Source organism: Musca vetustissima, unplaced genomic scaffold, assembly GCF_032173495.1.
Source record: "Musca vetustissima isolate MV318-11 ecotype Yass unplaced genomic scaffold, APGP_CSIRO_Mvet_v1 utg11599, whole genome shotgun sequence".
NCBI classification, from domain to species: domain Eukaryota; kingdom Metazoa; phylum Arthropoda; class Insecta; order Diptera; family Muscidae; genus Musca; species Musca vetustissima.
Window position 1 is genome coordinate 142,310 of NW_026877968.1, and position 24,297 is coordinate 166,606.

Sequence of the window (24,297 nt, forward strand, 5' to 3'; positions counted from 1 at the left end):
CCAAATACTCACCACACCGAAAAACAACCCGAAACCAGTCAAAATGCCACGAGCCTAAGCGATTTTGTTAATGTGAAAAAATTTACATATTTTTGTTATTTTTTAAGTGTGTGGTAGGCAAGTGAGTGGTGGTACAATTTACCGTTACATTTTTCATATGCAAACGCTTTTCGCGATATATTTTTTTTGCTCGTGTATTTTCATTGTTTGTGTAGTCGACTTATTCGCTGTTTTTTTCTTGTATACTTTGAGGGGCGTCTGAAACGCGTTGACTATAATGAGGGGGCGTTCTAATACAGAAACCAAAAACAACAACAACAAACACTAAAAACAAAAGTAGCAACAACCATAAATGCTATTTTAGCCATAATACACTCAATACTTACCGTACTACGTGCAACAAAACATACTTGCCGGCAGCCGCCTTATTAGCTGTCTAAACTGAATGTCTGTCTGTATGTCTATCTGCCTCTCTATTGTCTATAGTTGACGTTTATTTTTAATATAATCAAATATGACAGCTGTTATGATCATCGTATCGTAGGGGAAAATATTTACGCTTAAAGCCACATAAGTATGTTAACCAGGCAGACAAGAGTCAGACTATGTTGGCGTTCGGAAGAAAAAAAATCAAAAAATAAAAAAATGTGAAGAGGAGTTGTTGTTCTCTTTTTTGTATAGACATTTTTATATTGGATATTTTTTGTTCGTTATTTTCTTGTGGTCTTTATTTTATTTGGGAATATTGACAAATGTTTTCTAAATTTGTTTGATTTTTTTTTGCTGTCGGTTTTCTGATGGCTACTAAGGGTTGGTTGTTTGTTTCATAATATTTTATGATTGTTCTGGGTCATTGGGATTTTTTGTGGAATTTGAAGGTAAAAATTAGGTCAAAATAAATGATGTTTCAATATATACATTTTGAGGAAGGGAAGTTCTTAATAAAAGAAAGTTATACAAAATGTATTGCATACCTCAAGGATTATTATTTGTAATATACATTTTTATTGAACTTGTGATATTAACTCCTTTGGCGCCATCGTCCTTTTAAAATAACACGAAAAATGACTAAATCATTGCTTGAAAAAATCATTATCTTAGTGAATTTCTATAAATTATTTTATGTTGATGTTGTATATTATATAATTTTTTAAATAAATTACTTAAATTTTAAAATTATATTTAAGATTTTTAAGAAGTAATCTCTGTTATTATCTGGGTTAAATATTATGCCTTAAAGTATGCAACACTGGTTTTGGTACATATTATAATTTTTAAAATATTTAATTTTAATATTTCTAAATTTTCATTTCATTTTGAATTCATTCTCCTTAACAAATAATTATTTTTTATATTTCAAATATACTAAATTTTTTATTAAAATATAATTTCTAATCAATTCCTCCCTTTTTCCCCCTTTTCCAGGTACTGTCAATGCCAATGGCGAAACAAAACGACAACGGACCTCATATACCCGCTACCAGACACTGGAACTTGAAAAAGAATTCCATTTCAATCGTTACCTGACCCGCCGGAGACGCATCGAAATCGCTCATGCACTCTGTCTGACTGAACGCCAAATTAAAATTTGGTTCCAAAATCGTCGCATGAAATGGAAAAAGGAACACAAAATGGCCTCCATGAACATTGTACCCTACCACATGGGTCCCTACGGTCATCCCTATCATCAATTCGATATTCATCCGTCACAGTTTGCCCATTTGAGCGCATAGGACGCGTGGCACTTTTCGGGTACTGGTTAGAGGCTCAATCAGTTGTATCAGGAACCATATCAGGCGGCAGCAGCAGCCAGTGTTGCTGGCGGTTATCAGACACAGAACGCTCAAGATTTGGGCGGTACTGGTGGTGGCGGTGTGGGTGTAGGTGTTGGCGTTGTCGGCGGCACAGCGGCCGTCGGTGGCGGGGCGAATGCTCTGTTTGCCTCGGCGGCGGCCGTGGCGTCTTCAGCGTCAAATGCCGACTGTGTTAAATATCCACAAGAATTCTGATCTCAAGTTATTATTGCACCGCAACAGAGGTTAATGTCATCGGCCGGGTTGTCTTCACACCTAGATGATAATGTGGCCAGTAGTAGTGGTGGTAGTTGTATAGAGGGTGTTATACACGACAATGATGATGGGGATGATGAAGAGGATACAGCATATGTTCAACAACGTCTCCATCATCATCAGACACGACAACATCCTTCACAATTGCCACCACCACCACCATCAGGGTCACATCACCATCAGCCGCAGCAACCGCATCACAACGTCCGACACGATGAACTCTGTAAACAGGAGACATACGATTTAAATGACGGTATGTTACATACCGACCTCTTAAATACCAATGTCACCTGTCTACGTGACAATGATACGGAGATTAGTAGTTCGGCTGGAGTAGGCACAGAAGGTGATAACTTGTACTGTTGCTAGAAGAAGATGACGATGGAAAGAAATTCCTCTGCACATCCTAACTACCGACCGACCTACCTACACTCCAACTCCATCTCTGTGACCCCAAATCAATACCAATGACATCAGCCGCTGTTGTTTGTTTGAGAAATATACTCACACACGTACATAACTCAAGAATATTCAAGATGTGATCATAAGCAAATATCATCCAATTTATGAAGTTCCGAATACAACTGATTTGAGCTAAATCCAAATGCAGAGGCAAGCTTTACCACTATCCACCCCAAACTAAAGAAATATGAAAACGCTTCAAAATTTATTTCTTTGAATATTCTTTGAGTTTCAATTTTCCTAAAAAAATGAAAACTAAATTTTATGTTTGATTTATTAAAGCGTTTTCCATATTTTGGGGTGTTTGATAATATATTGTAATCACACCGACACACACACATAAAGCTTGCCTTTGATTGGTTTATACTACTGGCATATTCTTCTGTTTCCTCCGCCCCCACGGAGTTCAAGAAATTTATTTTTTTGTATTTAAAAATCGAATATTATTTTTGTAAATTATTTCTTTGTTCTATATACATATATATTTTGTTTTCATCAACCGTCCAGTATGATAGACCATTTGTATCCAATCAGTATTCGAAAAGAGCCTTAGTGTTAATAGGTTAAGTTTTATTATATAAAAAAAAACATATATTTAAGTCTATGTAGTTTGTAAATTTTAATTAGAACGAAGATTCATATACATACATATATCTCAAATTCCAATAAGAATGTGGATGACCAATGGCAACACTGGTTCCTAAAACTGTATTTCTTGTTTGGCAATTTTACTTTGGTTTCTCTTTCCCCTTTTTATTTTGAAATGATTGGCAATGCATCGTTATCATAGACACACACCACGAATACTGTGCTTTAGAAATTTTACTTTAGCTTTTGTTAGAACCTTTAAGTTTTTTTACTTACAGCAGTGCTTTTCAAACTATTAGTTTGCCTTTTGAGAACGTTATGATTTTATAAGTTTTGTTTATAATTTAAAAATTTTATGACATATTTTTAATAAATTTATATTTTTAAATTATTTATATATAAAAAAGTTATGGATTTTTTTGTTTTTATAGTATCGAAATGTGAAGAAATTTTAAAATCAAAAATGAGATGTTATAATATTTGAATTAAATATTTAAATATTATTAATATAATATTTAAATATTATTAATATAATTTTTGATAAACATAATTTAAAAACAAAAAATAAAATTTTGTTTTATAGAAATTATTGAATCGGTCAGAACAATAAGCACATCAACGTATACGAATAAAATCTGAACAAATTAGTGGAATAAGACCCGAAATTTGATATTTTGATTAAAATTTTTTTTAATATATAAATTAAAAATGATAACTTTTTTAATTAAATTTCAATTCTTCAAAATTCTCACTAAGAACAATAATTCCTTAAAACTGCTGATAAATTTATTTTTTTATAAAAAAATTTAAAACCCCCAAATGAACTACTTATTCAGGACCTCTTGTATTGTAGGGATTTTTCGCGAAGACTAGCAGCTTAGACTGTTATGGGTTCTATATGACGTTTTTTATAAATTGTTAACAGTGTTAATCCAAGTTTTTCTTCTTCCTTTGCTTTGCATTCTAGCAGGTCTCGATTCTTGATTAGATCATTTTGTTTGTTCTTGCCAATGGCGAAACAGAACGACAACGGATCTCTTAAACCCGCAACCAGACACTGAAACTTGAAAAGAATTTCGTTTCAATCGTTACCTGACCGGCCGGATTCGCATCGAAATCGCTCAAGCCCTCTGTCTGACTGAACGGCAAATTAAAATTAGGTTCCAAAATCGTCGCATGACATTGCAAAAAGGGTCCCTACGGTCATCCCCATCATCAATTCGATATTCATGTGTCACAGTTTCCCCATTTGAGCGCAAAGGACGCATGTCTTTTTTTGGTAACAGTAACCATCAGAACTAGTTCTAGCTTCCGAAACTTGTTTTAATAATCTCTTTAGAGGTATTTTCCCGACATGACCATCATAGATTATCGATTTAATATTAAGTCCGATGGTGTGGTTTCTAACTCTGTCTCTACTGCGTTTTTCTGCGAAATATCCATATTTCCATATGCAAGCGTTAGCTCGGAATGTTGTAAAAGCTTACAGTGGCTGATATTCTTGGGCTGAGGTCAAGGACCTGAAAATAAAACCCTCATATTTTATCAGAGTTAAAAATATATATTCAACATGTTTCGCTCTCTGTTATGACATAGCGGTTGAACCTCGACAAAGTTACTTCATTATTGAATCTCCGGGTTTGACCTGGTGCCTAAATACTGGGCTAGCCTCTTCATACTGAAATATATAATAATTTCCATTATTTTGAGTAGATATTCGAATCGAATTTTCGAAAAAAATTGAGTGTCGGGTAATTCGTCTTGCCAATAATTTATGTGAAAACTATTGTCTTACAGACAGACGCATGGTCGATAAAGACGACCCCTGGAGTTAAGGCGGGTCTAGTAGCTATCTATATCGCTTATGATTATAAAATTAAATTTTTATTACTTTCAAAATTTCTTAACGTTCTCAAATCAGCATCTCTATTTCGTTTTATTTATTAAAAATATTTTCAAGCTTTTGTGTACTTAAAGTCCAATTTATAAAATTATTTATTAATAACAAAACAAATAAATACATTTTCTCGTTTTCAAAATTAATATTTTTTTGTAAATATCAATCATGTTTATCTTTTAAAGAATTCGCATTATTAAAACTTATTTAAGTGATTTTATTATTAACATTTGGAATTATTTTATTGTTGTAATTTATTTAAATTTGCCACTCAATGCTTTACATCAAATTAAAATTTATTTTGCATTCATATTAAAAAAAATAATATTAGCGTAAATAATAGTTATTGAATACCATCCAAAAAATAAACATAACAAAAATAAAACAAATTCGGAAACACAGGGCCGATTGTCTTTAGGATGTTTTCCCTTTATGTTAATAATTAGTAAAATAGAATATTTTCTTTTTTTTTCACTTAAATGCAATATTACATGTTTGTGTTTTTAGACAAAACAACAACAACAAAAACATACAAATAGTGATAAATTTATGATTTTGTTTTATAAGAAAAATAAACTGATTTGCAATAGATTCAAAATACTCCATTACAAAACATATAAATATAATACAAATTTGTAAAAATGTTAATAAAATAATTTTTATTTCAATAATTTTAAGTAGTATATATAGTAAAAAATATGAAAAGGAAACAAAAAAAAAACAAGAATATCAGGTTAAAAAAGTTGTTCAAATTTTTAAGTTAAAAGAACAAAAAAATGGTAATACAAATTATACATTTAAGTATATTTAAATTAAGTATATACAAATGTTTAATTTAGTTACACCGAAATAATATACTCAAATTTCATGTCCCAGCTGTCTATAAGAAAACAAAATTTTGTTACCTTTAGTATAAAAACACACATATTCTCAACGAGACACTTAGTATATAATAAAAAACAACAAAAAAAATAAATACAAAAACTTTATAGTTAGAACTCTCCTAAAATGAAAAGAAAATTAGATTAATAACTATTATTATTTATAATGTAATATTTATATGCAATAAGGTTAGTGCATCATTTACAAATACTATGTGTTTTTTAAAAAAAAATGTGGATAAAATTAAATTTTAGTTATTACAACAAAAAACATCAATCGAAAACAAAACGAACAAATATTAAACTAGTAAATATTTTAGCACAAATTTATTGTTTTCTTAATTTCTAATTAAAACATAATTAATTTTTATTTATAATTTACAAAAAAAAAGAAACATTATGGGCATCTCCCACTCGCTTTTAAGTTATAAGGCACCATAAGAACAATTTATACATAACATATATTTCTAATAAAATAAAAAAAAAACAAATATACATAATAAAAAAATTTAAAAAAAAATCATTGTTTAATTTCCTCTTCTTCTTACTCCTACACATTTTGTTTTTTTTAAAACAAACAAATGAGAACAAAGTACATATACAAACATATAGCAAAAATTAAGCTGCTGCATTCCATGTAAAATTAAAAATAATTTTTTAATACAAATTTCATAAAAAACAAAAGAATGAAAGAAAGAGCGAAGAATGAGAAATGTAAACAAACAACAACATTATCACGATTATTGTAAATGTATCAAAATTAAATAAAAAAAGAAATCGAATTCATCACAAAACCCATTTACACTTAATTTAATTATATAGTAAATAAATTAGTAAACAAAACAAAAAAAGAAATATATAAACATTTTAAATATAGTTTCGCAATATGTTATCAACTATAACAAATCCTTATTATAATAATAAACGAACAAAAACATACATATGTTACAAAAAAAGAAAAGAAATAAAATAAAAAACAAAAAGGAAATTAATAAACAATTAATTTTTTAAATTCAATTTTATTTAATGGGAAACACAGCGGTGGGGTTAATGACTATTGCAGTTGCTTGAGATCAGAGCTCCGATTTGGTTGATTTTACTCGCGAGTGAAAAACACTCCAAAGTGAGAGTACGTGGAGGGTACGAGTTTTTTGATTACTCGCGTGTACTCCTTGCTGAAGAAAAAGAGTGAGAGTCAAAATGTTCGAAATAGATCCAATAATCCACTTCATTCACCCATCCTTAGTCGCAATTTAGATTAGGCGAGTTTACTTGCAAGTCTTTGTTTGTAGGATAGAGGGGCAAGGGGAATAGAAATTGAATAAAATTGCTCGTACCGGCAAATTTTCTGGCAATTCGTTTTGTGTATATTGTTTGTAGTGTCAGTAATTTGAAATACCAATCCAGTAGTCACAAAATATCAAAAAAAAAAAAAAAATAATATTTTTAATACCAAACTATACCGACGCATGAAGCAAGTTTAAAAGAGAACGATAAGAATTGCCGCAAGTAAACTCACCTAATCTAAATCAGGACTAAGTAAATAGAAAAATAAGCTTAGCTTAGAAATAGAAATTGTATTTGCAATATCACTTGCAATACATTTCATCGGAATAACAATTTTGCAAATGTGATTGGAAAAGACTTATGCTCGCTATAATTTTACAAATGTCTTTGCCAAGCAGGGTTTTAAAAACGCGTAGCATTGTAACTGTTTTTGCAATAACACTTGTTATACATTTCGTGCGAACAACAATTTCGCAAATGTGTTTGCTAACGACTTATGCTCGCAACAGTTTTACAAATGTTTTTGTGTATGGTACATATCCCGTTATTTTGACGGGAGTGTTTTGCAATATTCTGATTTATTTCATTCTCCGAGTTTTATTTGAAGAGTAAAGAATAAAAAGTGCCCAATAAAAAGTGAACGTAAAAATAAAAGTCAACTTAATCGAATAATTATTATATAATTAGTACAGGTACATATTAATTCATATTTTAAATATGCCGTATAAATTACAACATAGTGATCGTAAAGAATCAAAAGAAGTTGTGGAATTGCTGTTAAATGTTAAGAAAACGTAAAGAAGATGATTCCAACGAAGATGTAGTCGGCTCCAATGAAATTGGTTCTTATTTGAGTGATGAAAATTAAAATAAAATTGAGTTTTCCAGTTCGGACGACAATGCCGAATTTATAGATTCAGCTGATATAAAAAGTGAAATTGCAGCTTGGGCTAACAAACACACAGTAACAACTAGTGCTACAAATGATTTGCTGAATATTTTAAGAAAAATTTTTGAAAATTGAAAGATTGTCTAACCGATTTTCTGTCATGAACAAAACATCTAGAAAGGTCTATTGATTTAAATATTAACATAGATGGATTACCGGTTGCAAAAAGTTCATTAGCACAGGCCTGGCCCGTTCTTATTAATGTCGATGACACTGATTTTGTGCATGTAGTTGGTATTTATTGTGGGAACAGTAAGCCAAAAGAAGAATTAATCGAAGTTATGAAGGAACATTTTTCGTTGCGCCGACAAGGTCACTATTTGTGGGAATGAAAAAACGTAGTGGATATAGTTGTTGCCACAAATGCAATCAGAAGGATGACCATATAAACAACCGCTTGGTGTTCCAATATGAAGAGAACACATTACGCACTGATGAAAATTGTAGAAAACGCTTAGATAAAAATCATCAGAAAATACATAATCACATGGCTATAGAAGACTTGCCAATAGAACTAATAGCATCGTTTCCCATGGATTATATGCATGCAACAACTTCCCTTATAAAGGACACAAATTCAATATTAAAGGGGCATCTCTTGTGTTTAAAAGGACATGTTCGCCGTGAGTTTAGAAGATCTCAATGAGTTTGATCGGTATAAAGCTACTGAGCTGCGAACATTTCTTTTGGAATTTTTAATGACCAGCGATGATTGTATTTTCTGCAATTGAGTCTGGCTATTAGAATTTTATTAAGCACTGAACAATGTACATCAAAGGATAAGTTAGCTGATGCATTATTAAACGTACAATTTTCATTGTCTCACTCGCCTAACCAGCGATTGTTTGCAATATAGATCATGCGAAACTTTAAGTGCATTTAAATTTGAAAATAGGCTGGGAATGTTGAAAAGACTTTTAAATAAAAAAATAATATATCGGCACAACTATAGAATCGACTAGTTGGTGAAAGTATCAATATGTCATATAGGGATAAGGCACAACCAAAAACATGTGGATATTTTTCAGTAGCCCATCCTAATAATTATTATAAAGCTGAAAATAACCTATATCGCGTGTCATCAATAAGCAATCAAGATGGTAAAGTCCAGGGATGGTCCGTTTGACGAATTTTTGGGTTTTCGACTGTCAAAAAGTTGTCAACGTCGAAAACGTCATATACTTGTATAAAATGTAATAAATGTAGTAAACGTCATTTATTTCAATATTATAACAATATACAGTTACTTTCAAGAATATATATTATTTTTACGTACATCTGACTATTCGTTACTAATGCTGATAAAAAATTCTGAACTTTTTTGAGAAGAAAATTTTGACATTTTATATAGATTTGAGTAAAGCGTGCGTAATTTTCGAATTGATTAATGGGAATAGCTATCTTGTCAAAAACCTAATGGTTTTGGGGGGGTTTCCGACGTTTCTGACGTATGTATTATACGTCGGAAATGTATGTCATTTACGTCACTATTTCTGACGGACCATCTCTGGTAAAGTCATTGAACAGAATACTTTGAATTTGAGATCAATGTTGCGTAATGAAGTAAAGAAGGAGATCGCTTGTTGAGTTTTGAATGACTGAAATCCCTTATAAAAATATAGAGCTGTTAACGGTCGCCAAAACTCAAAATTTCACGAAAAACTGTTGGCGAAAACTACGGACAGAGGAGAAAAAAAAAGCGTACAGCCTCAGTTCAGCAAAAGCAATAACATGTAATTTACACGTGTTCCTTATTTTCACTTGCTTTTCAAATATTATAGATGCTGCAATTTCTATTGGATTGTGCGAGGATGAATATACAAAAAGCACTACATCTTCTTTCCAATTCGCAAAAAATAGGCAAGAATCGAAACAAAAATATACCCCAAAGCCAAAAATCATAAAATAATTTTTTCTCAATAATACACCTGATTAAAATGTACAAAATAAATATTAAACTAAAAAATTATAAAACTAAAATAGATCATGTACAAAAACAAAAATATTTATTATTTTGTTTATTGAATGTATTTAAAAAATGTTTACACTTGTGAGGTACAAAAAACATATGGTTGTTTTATTTTTAAATTTCATATTTATAAAAAAAACGGGAATTCAACAGCGGGGTTTAATTAACATAAAAATCTCAAAAAATTAGTGGTTCATTATTTAATTTAGGTATCAAAATATTGCTGAGGATGGTCCGTTTTGCTGTCACTATTAATGCCAGCGTGCTGAATCCTCATTCTACGGAGACTTGTGAAGCCGGGACTCCAAGTAAAACTTGAACTAGTTCATATAGTTGTGGCTCGTTAAATGTTTTTTTTTTTTGGACCACCATTGTAATATGTCGGTACTGCATCTATCCCACCTCGATAAAATGAATCTACAAAAAATATTTTCCACTAACAAAATTTAAAATTAATAAAATTTTTTACCATCTTACCTTTTTCTTTATGTTCAGTGATGTAATAAGTTCACCAGATGGTTCTATTGTACATTCGGCATTTGACTTAATAAACATGTCCAACACTGATGCTAGTTTCCTGTTTTCTGCTTCGGGGTAGATTGCACCAACGATATTTCAAAATGAAGATAAATATAAAGAAATAATGATATTCCAAAATTGACAGAATGCATTTACGCTGTTCATTCGTAAAGAAAGCTGAACCAACAAATTTAAATCTTTGATCAATATAGGTTTTTCCATAAAATTTATAGTATCATTAGAAAATTTGTTATTCTCCAATTTACTCGCATTCATTTTCGCTTTTAACCAACTTGTGTAAAAACACCTGGATGGTTTGTTTATTAAGAGATTTAAGTATATAAAAAATAAAGTTCATCTGCCTGTACTATTACCTATTACTAGTTGTTCCTCTTGCAATTTTTTTAAATGAGTAGAGGATGGAATCCTTCAATAAATTGGTCAATGAAGCCCCAATATACATTTCAACGTGGGACTCAGCAATATTTATATAAAACTCCTTGTTCTTCTTTAGGCTGGTCAAAGTGACATTGGTTGAATTCCACCTAATAGGTACGCCAAGTGGAGATTTTGTTGCGTTGCTATGAACGCTGACTTGTACTTACATTTCTTAACTACATCTCGAATATTTTTTATATAATATGTTGCAAAAATTATCTAGGGTGCAGGAGTATATATGGACAATTGAAATGGAGTATTTACGTAGATTTATTAACATTTCTTTTTTGGGCACGCTTTTATACCAAATTGGCTGTAATTTGATATGTTTCTCATTACCGCAAATTATCAATATCGATCCCCGTTTTAGTATAGCCCATATAACCCCACTATTCGGTATTTTGAGAATTTAAATCATCTTTTTATCGCGTCTTTTTCGAAGTCCCATCATTACATCAATATTTTCCTATGATCACCTATTCATTTTAGATACATAGTGAATTTTTTCGCATTTTCTCTTTCGCCTTATTCAGAACGAAGTTCGAATGTGAGAAATCTCGCAATGTTGGAAAATTTTGCATTCTTAATGAAAAGAAAAAGGAGAATGTAATGGCAATTAGTGAGCGAAAATTAGCAAGTAAATTAATTATTTTATGACTATATTAAAAACATAATTTTTTAAAAGTCAAAAACAACAAATAAAAAACTATTGGAAATATGGGTGGCGACGATGCATGATAATCCAGATATTGGCCCCGGAATGTATAACGGCAGCAAGGAAGACTTTAACCGTGTTTGGAGTTAAATTCACCAGGACCACCAACCAAATATTACGGAATGGAAAAAGAAGCATATACATTTATGTTTAAAATTCAATAAATGTTACACATTATAACTTATTAGGTCTGGTGTGACCTCAAGGCAGCTCAAAATCATAAGATGACAAATGGAACAGGAGGAAGGCCAAATCAGGAGTACAGGTTTTCCACCATTGAATAGGACATTTACAACTTACTAGCTTGAAGAAATCAAAAAAAAAAAAGATACCAAAAACCCGCCACCATCAACGTCGTACTCAGCCAGGGTGAAGGTCTGTTTCTTCAGAAAATCATGTTAAAAGCTATGGAGGAGAATATATATCGTGCCATTGATCGTCTTCAAGAACAGCGCTCATTAAATCTCGGTTTAAAATTTTTCCGACCCGCAACCACTTTTTTGTATATGGAAATCTTGTTCTCTATCTGCGTAAACCACTTTCGCTAGCTTTTTCAGTTGTTGACAAAATTTACATGGGTGACCGTGTATTCGCATTGCCATTGTAAACTTTTTTCTTTTGGTTGTAAGGGCGCTGGAAGAATTCAGTCATAGTTTTCTTTCGTTATACAATTCAAACATAACGAATGTATTTTCTTTCATATATATTTCCTACAAAAAAAAAGTTATTATAAATTTCCGTAAAATACCACAGGTGGGGCACGTTTGAACATGCCCAGTAAACTCCAGTAAAAACTGAGTTTTTTACTTTTGGCTTTCTCAAAATTTCAAATGCGCTATTCTCAAAATTTCAAATGGGCGATTTCTCAAAATGTCAAATGGGCTAATAAGACTAACGGCATTTTCAACATATTATTTGTTGTTTTTATGTCATTTTCTATTTTAATAAATTCTGTTCTTCTATTCTATTTTTTTTTTAATTTTCAAACATTTTGGTATATATTTCTGATATGTATGAATAAAATACATATATATTTGAACATAAACACTGTAAAATACCATGGCGTCCAAAAATACCAAGCCTTGTTCAAAGGTGCCCCCCTGAGGGAGCAGAATTGAACACTTTGATTTCGTCCATTAAAACAGTAATAAAATATTTATATCCATCTTAAAGTATGTCATATGTATATTCATTGTAAAGGTACATATGTTACCTATTAGTTAAAATGTATAAGAAACCAAAAATTATAAAATAAAAAAGATTATGAAGCTCGAAAGAAAAAAGTGTTCAAATGTGCCCCCTCTCCCCTATTTAATAAATTCAGTAACTCTTAATATGCATTTTGTCCTATAGTGTATTTCCTATATTATTGCGGATACTTTGATGTCACATAATCCTCCTGAATACCTGTGTTATTTGGAATAATTATGGTATCTGAATTGTTATTGGACTTAAAATGAAGTTAAATGTTATGCAAAGCACAACAAACATTTGCAATATTAGCTTTTTTGGGTGTAGTGCTCCGGGAAGACACCTCCTTTGGCTTTTAAACATCTTAAGTGCGTTTAATAACATTTATGCATTTCGAATGGATCTCATTAAACTAAATTTATATCTGTGAGGTATAACCAGTCAAGGCTCCAAGGGATATCCAGCATCTCCTGTAATGCAATATATATTGTTCTTAGTAAATTATTGTTATGTTAATTTACCAAGATGCCAGCAATTCCGTTCACCCCTATCCATGTTCTAAATGAGATCTTAACTCGATTGCATTCCATATAAAATCATCGTGACAAGCTCCAGGATGGGAAGCATAAACATAGAGAATTTTTGAATCGTGATTGCAGAGTAACCTATAAAGAGTTATTATCAGTAATTTTGGGGATTTCCATATATATTTTTCTAGCATAGCATTTAAGCTGTCAAGTCCTTCTGTATTATAATAGAGATGTCTTTCGTCGATGGAACATGCGGACAACCCATGACACCAGGAATACAATGTTTCCGGTTTAAACAATTTTTGCAAACTAATGTATAATTTGTTAAAAGCGGTTGGCTTTTGTGATGTTTAGGCACTTCATTTATGTTTATTCTAATATTTCAATTAATTTTAAGTTTATTTCCAAAAACTTGTTTTTTTTTCTTGAAGAATATCAAGGAAACAAGGAATCAACAATGTTATTCAAATACTCTTCTGAAGAGTATTTGAATAACATTTCATACAACACCATTCTTGATTCATGTTTATTTTTACAAACATTTTGTTTCTTGTTTTACACCAAAATTTTAACATATTTTCGTGAATCACATATGTATATAAAAATAATTCTCTTCCTTCTGACTATAGTATGAACCTATATATACATTTTTAATTCATGTTTTCCATTTTTTCTGAAAATATTGTTTTAATTTTTTCTTAATTGAAATGTCACATAAATAAATCAAAAACAATTATTTTTTTTTTATAATTCCCCCATAATACTTTTTTGTAGAACTTTAGGAGTACTATCAGTGGTACAAAAATTTGAGGGCCCCTGGTTTTTATCTTTCGAGATAAAAGCCACAAAAGAGCGGTCACGCACTCGATTTCAAATATACATGACTTTAGACATCATTGATTCTTTATATATCCTTTATTTGCGAAGGATTTTTCTCGGTCACTCACGCGACATTTTTTGATTTTGCAGTTTTTATTTCTGCAGTGTCTGTATTTATAGTCGTTAAATTAGTATTTATGCTAAGAACAAGAAGAGAAAATGACAAATGTGGTCTTTCTTTGTATTTTTTGTCGTTACTTCACATATTTAAGCACAATTAAAGAAACGATTTCTTCGACTTTGGTTTACCTTTTTCAGGAAATGCCTATATTCAATGTAAAGGTTACATTTGTACCTATTAGTTAAAAGCTTGAAAGAAAAAGTGTTCTCCCCTATTAATTAACGAAATTATAATCAAATGCAAATTTGTAGTTGTCTGTCATTCCGTACATACTGAATAGTACTATAAGTTGCTCCAAAAAATCAGAGAGAGTGAAACCTGAAATTTTAAATATTTTTTATTTCGATGCTATGTTTCAGTGCAACATAAAAATGGTAAAACTTTTTTCATATTTTAAACGTTTGTTTTATTCAAACGTTAAGTGATTTTGTAACTGCAAACAACCTAACTTGTATTATTTACTTTTAGTTTTATATTGTTCGGATAGTCTCCATATTAAAAAAATAGAGGAGATGAAATTTATTATAAAAAACAACAAAAAATCCGGAGATCTCGAATATTACTACGCCCGAGCAGGGACTTGAACCCTGGACCCTTGGATTAAAAGTCCAATGCTCTACCGACTGAGCTACCCGGGCAGCTGTCATTGCGACGGCAAATTTTGAGTTTGCTGTGTTTGAGTGCAATGACACACACACACTCCCGATAAGATCTAAAAATAATAAGGGTTGTAAAACACACGTTCTCAAAATAAAGCGAGCATAAACACACACGCTGTGAAGTGTGCATGTACAACAAGTTGTTGTATTATTCAACGAGTACTAAAAATAAAACACGAACTGTAAATGCGGCGACTTTTAATAAAGCAAAGATGATCAGTTATACGAACGGCAGTGTGTTGCTAACAGCGAAAAATACCCTCTGTTAATTTAAAGTGAACCGCCAATTTGTGTTTGTGTATGTTTGCACATTTTAGTTTGTTCTTATTAACGAATATGTTGGGAATGTACACACAGTCTTTTTATTTATTTTTTGTTCTGTTAGCGACATTAAATAACATGTTGAGTTTAAGCATATAATGTTATATTGTTAAAAATTCAGGTATAGAAGAATTCCAACCATAACTTCCGAATTGATCGGCACAAACAAATTTACATCCCTTAAATATTAGATTTTCGTAGTAAAATGCTCGTCTGGATACATTAAAGACAAGTGTTATTTGTCAAAGGACTTTCAGATGCCCGGGTAGCTCAGTCGGTAGAGCATTGGACTTTTAATCCAAGGGTCCAGGGTTCAAGTCCCTGCTCGGGCGTAGTAATATTCGAGTACTCCAGGATTTTTGTTGTTTTTTTTTAATGTTTTCTGACAGTAAATACAGCAGACAACGAACATATGAATGTCGGAAATTTGTATTTTTTACATTATTATTGGAGTCGACTGCACTTTAAGTAATCAATTTATCGTCATTCATGTATTTGGGCAATATTGCCAATTTTTTAATATTCCATTTTCAAAAAATTAGCTTTTTTGTTTTTGTGGCACATCAATGATTTTTGGTACACATATAGCGAAAAATGTTCGGACTCCGAAACCGTTCGCGATCAAATTTTTGGTTGATGCGCGCAAAAGTTATCGAGGTTTTAATTATGGGCATAAGAAAAAAATCTTAAAATTACGCCGTTGATTATATTGACAAAAAACGTTGATATATATCTTCCTCCCTAAAATAAGAATCTAAATATATTAAAATAATCGCGAAAAAGTTGCACATATTCGCGAAATATGAGGAAAATAAAAAATATATAGCAGATTACATCAATATTTTCAATATATTATTGACATACACAAACCTAAAAAATAATTTAAAAATATCTACATAATCTAAACACCATGATGCATCAAATGATATCAAAATTACACAGGTCCGTGTAGCGGTTTCTAAATCAAAGCGACAACAAAACAAGATATAGAGGAAAAATATGCGGTTTCCAGGAAGTACTGAAGTTTATCTTCCAATCCATATATATTTTGCGAAATTTCATTTGACGCCTAAGATGTGCCACACGTTACATTAAAGTACCCAAAAAGTCGTAAAACGCGAATAATTTCCGAAAGCTCCATATGCCATTAACGCTCATCCGATTTCGGTGTGCACCCTAAAAAAATACATCGATCTTTACCGATTTCAATGTGGTCCATTAAGAACCATGGATGTGCCAGCTCACACTATTTTTGAGATAAATTGCGTCTAAATCGCGTAATTCTCAAAATCATTTGATGCGCATGCGGTTTCCAGGAAGTACTGAAGTTTATCTTCCAATCCATATATATTTTGCGAAATTTCATTTGACGGCTAAGATGTGCCACACGTTACATTGAAGTACCCCAAAAATCGTAAAACGCGAATAATTTCCGAAAACTCGATATGGCATTAATGCGCATCCGTTTTCGGTGTGCACCCTAAAAAAATACATTGATCTATACCATTTTAATGTGGTCCATTAAGAACCATGGATGTGCCAGCACAATCTATTTTTGAGATAAATTGCGTACATCTCTCTTTCGGCTGAAGTTTTTAAAGTTCTCTTTTCGAAAAAGATCAAAATCCGTATGAGGTCATTTATTGAAGCGGAAATGATACACAGAAAACGCAAGTAAATCCGCGATATTTTCAAAAACATTTTTAGCCAAATTTCGTGTTTTTGGAAGGCCAGTTCCCGCCGTTCTACTAGATGGATTTTCACGAAGGAGATTTTATATCATCCGAAACGTAAAAAACCTTATTGATCGCGGGTACCCATATCATTCAGTTGACAGATCTAAAAATTTGGCCCGAAAAATAGGTTTTTTAGAAATTTGATCGCACAAAATTCGCACCTTCGGATGAGTATTACTCTGAAGCTGTGCATACTACACACACAAAATACATATCAAATTACGCAGATTCGCGACTACAATAATCTTATAATCGATTTTTATAAATTCCTGTTTGCGTATTAAAACTAGAAGTAAAATTGCAAAAACACTCAAAATCGAGCTTCAAAATGTCAGCATCATTTAAAGGTAGATGCAGTTACAATGTTGAAAAATGATACATAAGGGGCGTAGTCCCCATTTTGTTGGCTTCTAGTTTTATTTTGACACAAAGACCGTGCAATGAGTGGCTTAGTCACAAATCGATAGAGAACATAAAAAAACTGGTTTGCCTCAACCTGTTTTTACACATTTTTTTACATTAAAGTCGACACAGCTTCCACCAAAATAAAGTTTGGAGGTCAATATCATGAACAGTTTGCAACGACAGATCAATTAACCCAAAACTATTCACTTTTTTCCATATACTTAGGTAGTTCCCGAGTTATAAAGGGGTAAACCTCCGCTTCAGCTATGTTAAAAAATTGGCAATATTGCCCATTTATTTTTTATTAAATATTACAATTACTCCAAGTTCACACTAGAGTAATTTCAGGAAACGCATTTTCCAAAATTATGTTTTAAAAATCTATAATTGTATATTTAATCAATTTACTTTGAAGTGTTATGAATATATGTTTTAATGTATTGCATTAACAAAATTAAACCAATTAATGTAGTTGAAGGAAATATTTAAAACTCGTGCCGACTTCACGAAAAAAATGTATTTATGTTTTCTATTTGGACGTAAAATACAACATCATACACCCTATTTCCGGGTTTCTGTTATCAAATCGACTCAAATGGATAGTTTTAAAATACTTTAAACAAGAGGATAAATACAACAGTATTTACCCAAAGATAGGGTAAAAATTATTCTATTGCCGAACCGCTTGATATAGGCTGCCACCATTTGTATTTTTATATCAAACCAACTATTGGTATGGAAAATGGGATTTCTGGGCCATGTTTTGATATAGCCCCCCATAGCATCGTACCTCCCGATTTAAGGTAATTTTAATCTATTATCCACATTTTACAATCACATTGACTGGCCTCAGGTTTCTTGTATCGCTTTTTGTAAAGTCGGTATCTTATTTTCGAACAAAGTATAGTGCGGAAAGGGCAACCACCAAGTCTCAAAATTACTTCTGTCGCATCCACTTACAAATTGGAAAGATGTAATCGAATGCTTCACCATCCACGAAAGGATATCTAAAAATGGGGGAGGATATCTAAAAATGTCAATGAATATTTTCTTTGCTACGTAGAATTAGAAGGATTAACAGCAAAAGAATTTTTGACCGTCATAATAAATACAGTAATCAGTTTGGGTTAGGGTCCAACATTATTTAGAGGTCATGGATATTACGATATAACGGCGCTTTTAGCATGTCAGGCAATTATAATGCAGTGCAGACCCTTATTATTGTTAAAGCATTATCGAGAATTATAAATTTATTATGCAAACACTTTAAAAGAAATTATATAATATGATGAAAGCGAAAAATCGCCGACCATCTAATCCGATTTAAGTATGTGAGTAAAATCTATTTTGAAATATAAATATATTGTTACAAATTTAATAGCTATACCGGTAACCACAGCATCAGCTGAAAGAAGTTTTTGTGCCCCACGTCGAGTAAAAAAGTATCTGAAAAATCAAATACACATTGCTATGTCTTTGCATAAATCTGAAGTAAATACTAATCACATAACTAACAAAATCTAAAAATAAAATACTTGATTTGAAATACAGATTATTTTTTTAAATATGCAATACATTTAATATTTACGCAATAAATTAACAGTAGTGAAGTTATATATTTTTGTGACCTTAATGAATATAAGATATTGTGCAATATTGCAACCCCATTCGATTAGAAAAGGCGCCTAGAACCATAAAAATACCTAAAATGTAAAAACATAAACCTGTGTTGAATATCAAGCTATAGCCACTTCGGTTGTAAAAGAAGTCTAAAACCTTCAACATTTCGAAAAAGAGATAATGCCGTTATATTTACCACCATGAACCCGGAATGCCTGGAAATTCCACCAGATTATGAAAGCGGGGCTAAAAAACATAAACTTTAAAAAAAAATACAAGAACATTTTGAATTTTTGGTTTAAAATGTATGACTATATATTCGGTATATACATTATATATACAGATTTCTTTTGTTCAGTGACTTATGTTAAAAACTGATGGAGAATATTTTTGTTCCTTATACCATCCATCTAAAATGACATCATGTGGGAAAAATGGGTAAAAACTAGTAATAAGTACGATTTTAACCCTAAAATAGGTTTTTCTTTTTTTTAAGATTTTTGACGTTTAGGCTGACTTTTGATTTTTGCTCTATTCTGAGACTTATAGTAAAAGATTATGGCGAACATTCCTGTAGAATATTCTGAGAAGCTTTTTGAATGAGTCTTCATCACTTCTGGAAAAGGGGACCGAAAAGACCCCTTCAGTGAGTCGGTAGAGGGTTAAAGTTGCATAGCAAAATATTCCCCGATATTTTATCAGTAATATTGCCGAAGACACTATATACCTAAAATGCAAGGATTTCATGAAATCATAATTCGAAAATTATCAAAATTCTAGAAAAGGGGGAATATTGCCACCCCCCCCCCCCTTTTAAGGTTACATCCCGACGTAAACATTCAAAACGCCGATACACGTGTCTTTTTTAGCCCCTCTTTCATAATCTGTTGGGATTTCCGGTAATTATTTTTTGTGTTGCACAGTGTTATAATTCGTTTGGAAATATTGGCTAGTGTCATCAAAATATTATTTTTCACACAAAGTTCTGGTTTCATTTGACCTGCTAAATATTGATTGATCATTATTAAAACAGTCATTAATTAGTTGGCAAAATCCCCTCCCCGTATTAAACGAGGGTTATTATTTTTGGGTTTATAATTGTGGCCTCTAGAGCGATTAGAAACCCAAAAATAACGTTTTCGGTCGATTTCATCCCCTGAATAGCATCTGATCACGGAAAATTATAGACGTCGTCCTTGACTTTAACCGGAAATTAATGTAAAATTTCTTAGCGATCGTAAACACACGCAGATATTAAAGTATCTCTCACATCCGTGCATGCATTCACTCCCCTTGGATATACTATAAACTTCTCAAGGATATGTCCCTCATGAGTAAATATATACGCAATATAATGCAATTATTTTTTAATTTTTCACACAAAAGTCTGGGTCCATCGACCCGCTAAATATTGACCGATCTTTATCAAAATAGTCATGGATATTCTTTCGCCATAAGCCCTTCCCTTTGCACAATTTCGTTCGGGTTCGGGTCAGACAATAATAACGTTTTTGGTCAATTTCATCTCATACATAATAAACGATCATTATCTAAAGCAATAGAGGTCTTCTTTTGTTAGGTACCGTCCAACGTGTAAAATTTCGTAATTTCGTAACTATTGTTCCATAACTGTGACCTCTAGCGTATTTACAAATTAGAATGGACAGACGGGCCGACACACAACTCAGCTAGTTAAGATATGACGATCGGTATACTAAAAGGTGTGTCTAGGACAAACATTTCGCGGCGTTACAAACTTTGGGGACCACACATCGCTATAATACCCTTACAACATAGTTGTGTAGGTATAATGAAGCGGAACATTTGTATGAGGTCTATTTAACAATATACCGGGAATGGGGTTGTATTCATGAATTCTATGTCAAACATGGACTTCCATCGAACATTTATTGTAGAAATTTTTATCATCCTTAAAAAAACGGAATTTAAATTACGATTATTGGAAATGCGGTATTTTAGGTTTTAGCTTTAAAATACCGAAAAGGGGCTGGAGATATATATGGGAGCTATGTCAAACCAAGATCCATATTGATAATTCTCAGCATGAATATGCCACCCTCAAAGAACTCAATATGTCATTAGTTATCTATTGCGATTAATGCGGACAAACAAACGAGTATGGCTAAATCGATATGCATACATACTACACTCTTCCTCGTGGTGAGGTGTGTAAAATTCAATTGGTAAGTTAAACAAAGCGCCATCTGACGGTACTATTTGTAAATGCTATCGGGTGTTTGTCGTTGCTAAAATAAATTTGATTTTAAATATCTAACGTTTCCGCTAGAGTTGGGTTTCAAGGGGTATGTTCAATGTGCTACTCTAAAAGAACGTAAAAAAAAACTAAATAATTACAAAATAAATTATACATAAAATTATTCTCCCTAACAAGGCAAATACATCCAAATTTTATTTCGTTTTTATTTATATCACGGATAATTGGCGTTATAGTCCTGTCTGAATATAGAGAACTATTTTTCACAGTATTCAGGTTGTTGACGATTGATATTTTTTGTAAATAATATTTATTAAGTGTATTGAAAGAGTTCATTTACGCTCAGAAATTGATTTTTTTAGAGAACTGATACTCGGGGTTATAACATTGTTTTCTGCGTTCTTTTTTTTGAGTCGCTCATATGGTGGATCTTTGTTACTCTCATACGCTTGTATTTTTTGAGAATTTTTTTCATTTCATCCAGGCGAAATGTTGCAATCATTGATACATTTAAGGTAATTTTCGGGCAATTTTTGAAAAACATATTGGTTCGTATATTAGCTATAACTTGACGAATGTTGTTTTTTAAGTGCTCAAAAGTTGAAGGGTTATTTGCATAAACACGGTCTTTTGTGGCCCCATTAAAAGACTGGCGGTGTCGAATCGCAGTATCTTGGATTTGGCCGCAAATGTTTCATTTTGTTATTATTAACTTAGCGTTTTCAGCATTATTCTATTCATAGAATGTTAAAAATTTTTGTACTTTTTTAAAAAAATATATATAAAACTATATATGTGACAATTGAAACCACTTGAGTGGTAGAATTTTATAGCCAATAGGTATACCAACATTTATGTATACTACGAATAGTTCAAGGAATTGCGTGTAAAACTACCGGTGTAATGGATTTTTTATAAGTAGTACATAACAAATAAGTGGACATATACCAACAAAGATTTAAGAGGACACATGTTAACCCACTGGACTTTAGAACCACTAAATTGCATCAATTTTTCATGACCTTAGTTCCTAAACATGCAATGGAGTTTCTAACCACACTGGAACTATATTGTCTGTTGTAATGTATAAGAGGATTCTAAGAGGATTTTGTAATCCACCACGCACAAGAAATACTAAATATGAGCAACATTTATTGGGATTTGTTTCTAAAATCCCAACACCAGGAAACGGGCGATATGGCTAAAAGTGGACAATGTCAGTCGGTGTTGGCGACTGATATATACCTTCAGCATATGGTCTGCGATTGTACTAAGGAGTGTGGAACAATGGTTCTCTTCTTCGAACTTGATCTAGGTTTAGTAAAATATTCCTTTTTGCTAAAATTTGGATCAAATCGGACATTCAATTCTCTTCATATTGGATTAACAAATTTAGAAAAATGTTGATACTGATTGTGACGTACGACGACGTTGTGCAAAGTTTTGATAAATATAAATTATAGTCGCTTCATGTGGAACGGACTTATCATTCAACATTATACAGTTATGCTAATAATATTAAGTTTTGTAAAATTTAGTTCAAACGGAATGGCTTGTCCGCGTGATATTATAAAATTAATTTTCACTATAATCGTTAAAAATTTGTGGGGGGAAGAAAAGAAGTTGGATTTTCCGTTCGTTACATATGAGATGTACAATTGGGCCTGATAAGTAAGTAGTTTGTACAATGTTTACTTCAATTCGGATGTTTACGATTTTGAGGTGGAGGCACCAGAAGAAGAAATATTATACTGTGCAAGTATGAATGAAATCGGTTACTCCCTTCGGGAATTATCGTGTACACCTGCCGGCCAGACACCCACACGGGCTGACATTTGAAAATCGACTCCAAATTGTCCAAAGAAGTATGGGATTTAAAATCAATATTTATGCGAGGCACATTTTTACCATATCAAAGTTTATATACCCTCATTAGCTCAGGATATATATAATTATATGAGCACCACTCTAAAACGTCGACTAATTTTTATAATTGTTGGTATAGAGAAAATCCAAAATACCGAATTACAGCCAATTCGGTGCACAAACTCTACACATGATTTCCGATAACTGGAACGTCCAATTCCAAAAATGTCAACGGCACTCCAAAGGGTACATGTGTGGCTCTGGTATGAACTAGGATGTTTAACGTCGTACAAAAATAAACAAAATGGCGGATATATCCAATTTAAGTTTTGAATAAGTCCCTATTTTCGACCACTAACCAAGTTAGAAAATAAGGACAATCTTGACCGATTGCATTTATCCCCTAGTTGATGCGTTAGCTATATTGGTATATACAGAATAACGTGTTAAAATTTGCAACGGATTGGATTATTATTTTTTAAGTTATCGTGTCCGCGATTTGTAAAAATCAAAAAAATCGTCAAAAGTTGTAGAGATTTTCACTTGAAATTTTAAAGGGACATTCTTGAAATATAATTCAATAATTACACTGTGCGACACGAAAATTTTTCAGGGGTTCTAATGTACCAATTCTGTTTAGTTGAAGTCCCTGGACCACGAAAATACCTTTGGTTTTTCTGGGTCACTTCGAAAATTAATTTTATAACGGTAAATATAGAGAAAAACGCGGTTTCATGGATTTTCCATTTGAAACTTAAATAACTTATTTACTTTATAACGGATTTATACTATTCTTTTTTTCTATCGAAGAGTACAATTTTTCCTTTCAAACAAGATATATATTTGGTAAATCGGTTGAGGATTGGCTGAGTTACAGCGGTTGAAATGTGAAAAAATACGCATAAAGTGACAAAATTTATTTTTCTTCGGACTGTACGATGAAATTATGATATTAAGCC

General features: G+C 31.9%; 1 protein-coding gene and 2 non-coding genes across 3 annotated transcripts in view; 2 read left to right on the plus strand and 1 right to left on the minus strand.

Moving 5' to 3' along the window:
- LOC133322722 (homeotic protein Sex combs reduced) overlaps window positions 1-2,153 on the plus strand; it is a 40,332-nt gene extending 38,179 nt beyond the window's left edge. Inside the window, exon 2 of the mRNA XM_061531686.1 lies at window positions 1,426-2,153. Coding sequence (XP_061387670.1) covers window positions 1,426-1,733 — 308 coding nt within the window. The 3' untranslated portion in view covers window positions 1,734-2,153. The remainder of the gene's footprint in view (window positions 1-1,425) is intronic.
- Window positions 2,154-15,060: 12,907 nt separating this feature from the next.
- On the minus strand, window positions 15,061-15,133 carry Trnak-uuu (transfer RNA lysine (anticodon UUU)). The gene has a single exon. It is a non-coding gene; the product is annotated as a tRNA-Lys (tRNA).
- Window positions 15,134-15,734: 601 nt separating this feature from the next.
- On the plus strand, window positions 15,735-15,807 carry Trnak-uuu (transfer RNA lysine (anticodon UUU)). The gene has a single exon. It is a non-coding gene; the product is annotated as a tRNA-Lys (tRNA).
- Window positions 15,808-24,297: the final 8,490 nt, after the last annotated feature.